At 35.2% G+C, this 5,626-nt stretch overlaps 1 protein-coding gene across 1 annotated transcript; it reads right to left on the bottom strand.

Annotated features, from left to right (window-relative positions):
- LOC146909541 (uncharacterized) lies at positions 1-5,211 on the bottom strand. Its single transcript, XM_085724952.1, has 5 exons — positions 4,761-5,211; positions 2,762-2,877; positions 2,300-2,671; positions 1,184-1,934; positions 1-652 (listed from the first exon to the last, which is right to left on the bottom strand). The coding sequence occupies exons 1-5, from the start codon at positions 4,987-4,989 to the stop codon at positions 582-584; spliced, it is 1,539 nt and encodes a 512-aa protein (XP_085581078.1). The 5' UTR covers positions 4,990-5,211; the 3' UTR covers positions 1-581.
- Between the last annotated feature and the right edge of the window lie 415 nt (positions 5,212-5,626).

The raw sequence follows: 5,626 nt of genomic DNA, 5'->3' as shown, positions 1-5,626 counted from the left end.
TGTTAAAACATCGATAATTATAAGAACTAAATTGTTTAAACCCAACAATTTTACATGGTAAAATAGTGAGAAATCCTAATGTATACTAAGAAAAGTATGTACTTTTGCAGTAGTTACAAGTTGGCTATTTAGCTCGTGAAGATAGAAAAACAAGGTAAGAAATGAACTAGAAACATTAACATTGCAACAACAAAAACCGTGACTTACATTGCCATCATTGGTGGAAAATTTTCCTTGTCAACCTCATCCAACATTAACCTTTACTAGGCTAATAGGAACCATACATAGAGATTTATTGAAAAGGGTTGTTACTTTTCTTCATCTTTTTTTTTCTTCTTTCACTTTCATTTTTTTTTTCATCTTACATCACAAAACAAAGGTAATGCATGTAATCAAGGCCTGCCACTTATGGACTTTGACCTGAAAATGCATACATACACCATCTGGATATTTTTTAATCAACTATTTACACGCATGATGACAACTTATATCCACTCATATATGTGCAGCTCACACTTTGTGTAGCTCACATTCATAGTACTCTAGTTTATCTTCTCAAATGGTACAAGTTTAGTACTTTGTCACACATGTAACACAAGTACAAGAAATATTAAAGATGTCCATTTAACAGTTCCAATACAACCTGCAGAAGCTGTAATAACAAGATATCAGTGCACAAGAAATAGTACATGAGAACAAAAATGAAAGATGTACTAAAACACGAGAACAAAATGAAAACAATTATCTTAAATTTGATCTTTGAATTTGTAATGCGAATACTGGTAACCCTTTTGGTGGTGTTTGTCTAGGGTTGAATCTTCAAGGCCATTTGTAATGGAAGAAAGAAAAAATAGAAACAAAATGATAGGCCAACTTGCATGTTTGTACGGATGAGAGAATTTTTTAGGGGGTTGTTTTGGGTCCATAAAGAATGCAAGGTTCCTAATTTTCAACTTCACATTAAGCCGATCTTTGTTAGGATAACTGTTAATAATTTCCTTCATATACTGAGTAACCACTAACCACAACCAATTTTAATATCACAATAGATAATGAATTGCTTAAACTTGAAAATATGCATGTGCAAAAAAAATGAACAATAAGTTGTCTCTAATTTAACACTAACAAGTAATAACACATGCATTGAACCAAAAATTATAGTTATATCATTAAGCATACTCACATGGAGATAATGATAGCCCATGAAACTGTCTGCTAGGTTGTTCTGCAGCCGGTTCCCTCTTAGGTGGGGGCTCAGCATGGGCAAAAGCAACATTTGGCAAAGGACTCAAAGCAGGTACTGAATGAGATGCATGTGTAGGGGGTTCAGCCTGTGGTTTTGGTGATGAAATAGGGACATGAGAATGATGTTCAATGCTAGGGGCAACAGCAGGTGTTAGATAAGTATGTATCCCACCACTACGCCTAGACCTTTGTCTATGCTCAAATGGACAATCAGGAGGATGAGCTTGAGAACTTTTATGTGGTGTAGGTGCCCTTTCTGTAGCAGCAGGAGGGCCAACTTCAGGCGGAGTTGCACCCTCTCCAGGTTTAGGCGCAGATGCAGGTATAGGAGAAGTTGCAGGAGTTAGATGAGAATTGTGATGGTGATGGTGATGATGGTGGTGGTGGTGGTGATGATGGTGATGGTGGTGTGGAGAATGAGGCACAGGAGCAGGAGAAGGTGACCTCGCTGGGCCATTATCACTGCCATTAAGGGAGTGCTGCAAGATGGATGAAAGTCTGACATGCTTAACCCTACCAAATTCAGTGTTATTCAAGCCAAGATTATGAGGTCCCATGATGGTTTGTGCCAATTGCTTTATCCTATGTTTTGATGAAGGAATCCCAACCGCAAGTAGAACAGAGGATTGAATGGTAGTAGGAGCATCTACCGTTGAACCTTCGGAATTCGATAAGATGACATGCAAGTTCTGCAACCAACCAATAAACCCAATCAAAACCAGCATAGCATAGCCTAAGATTAAAATGTTATCAGAAATCTTCTACAAGTCCCAACAACAATAAGTGGTATATTACGCAAGGGTAACGATAAATACATCAATACTTGATAAGATTAATTCAGTAAAAGTACTATCATATCTCTTTTATTTATACACTTTTTTAATATGTGTGAAATGGTTAAATAGGTCGATTATTGTGAATTGGAGGTAGTAAAATAGAATCAGAATTGAAAGATGAACTCAAATGCATACAAATGAAACAAAATACAAGTGAGATATGATTACAATCAAGAACCATAGAAACAGTAAGAAAAGAAAGAAGAGATTTGACAAACCTCATAGGATGTCAGACGTAATCCAGACTTTAGCTGACTTGTCAGCTCATTGAAATTTGATTGTATTTGATAAATGGGAAAATTCAAAGAAAAGTTGAATCTTGTTTGCACTGTCTGCAGAGGAAATGCATTCTGTTGTGGAATTATTGTAATTCCTCCTTTAAATTTCAACACTTCAAAAAAGTGGGGATCTCCGAACAAGGATGACGTGAGCTGGAGAACTGATTGGCGTATTACCAAGGACGTAAATAATGATCTTATCAAACTAATGGCAGGCAAAGATATTTCCGGGTGTCCACCATCAGGATCGACCGCAAATACCACTTTTGTCTTGTTTGGCCCAGGTAAGGGGTCTAAAGACAAGATCTTCACCTGTATTTTTTTAAAGAAAAAAGGAGAATGACATCAATATGTGAAAATTGAGATAGGACATTAAGGGAAACTATTAAGAGAGAGGTGTACTTGAGTAGCGGCAGGAGCTTCTATCTCGTCAAAAATGTCAGCCTCGAGCTGCAATTTGTTATCTTCTAGCACAGGGACCGACTTATAAACAAAAAAGCTTGCAACAATATCATGACCTGCAAAGTTATTAAAATTATCATTAAGCGAATAGACTTTATAAATTGTCATTATTAAAACTTTAAAAGAGTTTGATTTTGTCGGTATTTGTTGATTTAGTGGTGTGGCATACGGCAATTTACAACTAAGTGATAGAACTTTAACACTACAATGGATCAAAATTTATTCATAAATAAAATGAGACATATAGGAGCATACAAGCATGAGGAAAATTGAGTAAGCTTTTAATAGACAAAGGAATAGATACTGAACAATGAGATTTGAAGTATAATGCTATGCAGAGGTATAATGCAAGATGCATATTATTAAGGAACTACAGTTTCAGCCTTTATTGAAGCTGAAACTGAATAACCAAATTTCTATTTGCCACTTGTTGATTATCCCCACCTCAACAACTCCTTTCCATGATCCAATATTACACCACTTACATTGCTATTTCATTTCCTCGCTTAAGCTTTTGTTATTCTTCAAGCAATCACTTACGAGTAAGAACATGTTTGGTAATCCCTAAATTTGTAGGAAAACTGTGTGGCAGTGCTGGATATTCTGAATCTCCTAATAACAATGAGAGCTAGCGGTGGATCATATGGTATCACAACGCCGCAACTGTTGTGCGTGCTCTGATAAGTATTCAAGCACTTGGGGAAGCCTCCCTTAAAAGCAAGTTATCAAGGGGGAAAAAAACTAGTCACTTAAATACTCCACCAAGCATCTCATACTACTCGATGTGGCACTTGACAACCCCATAATACCCGAGCCTTTATCATAGCACCGCCACAGAGAGCTAACGTCTCGGCCGCTGCACTCTATGACGCTTTGCTTAATCTTTTCCGGTCAGCCCCTCCATTGTTAGCCCTCTCCGAGCTACTAACAACCAACTTTGATACCAATTGATATTAAGTATTTAAGCAATTGGGGAAGCCACTTAAATACTCCATCAAGCATCTCATACGACTCAGTGTTGGACTCAAGCACCCCATAATGCCTGAGTCTCTATCAGACTCATCTTCTCAGCGATTCATAAGTATATGATAACCGATATCCAACCAATTTTTCTAGAGAAAGCCTAAGGCTACGAGACACGACACAAATGACAATATTTCAGGGATAGACCACAAACTAGTCACCTGATGATGATTCATGTGCAGAAGTCATAAACTTTGTGTCACACTGTAAAATAGGAAAACTAATTCTATTCATAGGCACTATTAAGATAGAATTTATGTCTTGTATATAATTTATAACCAAGATTGATTTTAACGTCTTAGTATAACAATCTTAAAAATAGCCACTGATTTTGAATAACATTGTCAAAATACAATCACCAAATAAATTAAATGTAAAAAAAAAAAAAAAAAAAAAAAAAAGATACAAGAGCCTCCATCCGTTATGTAATGCAGCCCCAAAACAATTTTCAAAAGTACAAAATCAAAATCATCATAACCTTACTAAAAATAGGTATAAAGAAATTAATAACCAAAATAGAAAAAATAAATAAAAAAACTTGATCCGAAAAACAAGTTTACCTCTTTAATTAGCTAATAAACAAAACTAGCATAGTTAAAAAAAAAAACTAAACCAATCATTAAAATTTTAAATACCCAATTATTAAATATAACTTCAGAAGCAAAAATATCTAAAACATTATCCCTTATTAAGCGCATCACAAAATTTAAATTAACCAAAAAAAATTACAAAAAACCACAAAATTTATTACATTTTTCAATAATTTTTCAGATGCCCACAAATCACAACCACACACAATTAACACAATCAACATAAAAATCTAAACTTTAATTAATTCTTGTAAAACCCAAAACAGAAACAGATCTATATCCACAAAACAATGCAGCCACCGACAAATCCAACAAAAAAAATTCACCTTTATATTTGGAATTATCGTAGAGATTGTTGTGATCTACAAAAGGGGGTAACCAAAACAAAGCAGAGAGGAACAAAGCAAGAGAGAAGATGAAAACGAGAATGCATCTGAAACCAAGGAGTTTCCGAATCTGAGAAGAACTGCACCGACACTGTGTTTCCGTGTTTTGTGGTGGATCCGAAGATGTTACGCCACGTGGCAGGTGTTGTTCTTCTTCGGCTTTTCCCATTGGTTGAACAACAACAACAATGCTGAATGATAAAATTCTTCAGTTTCCATTATCTAAGGAAGTGTTTGGGGTACCCATTTAACAACACTCTTAGAAAGTGTTGCTAAAAAAAAAAAGAGATAAATTTTTTCTTTTTTTTTAAATTTTATTTTGAGAATCTTTTAAGAAAAATTTGAAGAATGTTTTAGGGTTTGAAAGAGGAAAGGAAGAGATAGTGAATGTGAAGTAAGTTGTGCTCAACAAGATTAATAACAAGTGTCATTTTCTTTTTGGAGAGATAGTACTTTTATTCATTTTTTTATTTTTATTTTTTTGAAATGGTGGTAAAGATGAAGAAAATGTGTATTTTTTTAAGGGTTATTATTAATTGTGAAAGTGTCCACTAGCATATAGCACTAAGGTGTGGAAATTAAATTGAAAAAAAGGACTATGTGTTGTATTGTATGGTGTCATGTGGAAGAAAGTATTTGTGGGGTGGTGAGGTAAGGTTTGATGGGTTTGACTCTTTTGCTAAGTTGATAGGCACCACGTTTTCTTCTTTCTTTATCTTGCTGTGCAGGGTAAAGTGATAGTAATAAGGAAAAGAATTTTGCCCTCCACCCCGCACGTTTTGCTCGCGCCCTGCAAACTCGTTCCA

Source organism: Medicago sativa, chromosome 7, assembly GCF_051527215.1.
Source record: "Medicago sativa cultivar Bolivia chromosome 7, Bolivia_mono, whole genome shotgun sequence".
NCBI classification, from domain to species: domain Eukaryota; kingdom Viridiplantae; phylum Streptophyta; class Magnoliopsida; order Fabales; family Fabaceae; genus Medicago; species Medicago sativa.
The sequence above is the reverse complement of the archived record's forward strand: the minus strand, read 5'-3'. Positions and strand labels throughout refer to the sequence as shown.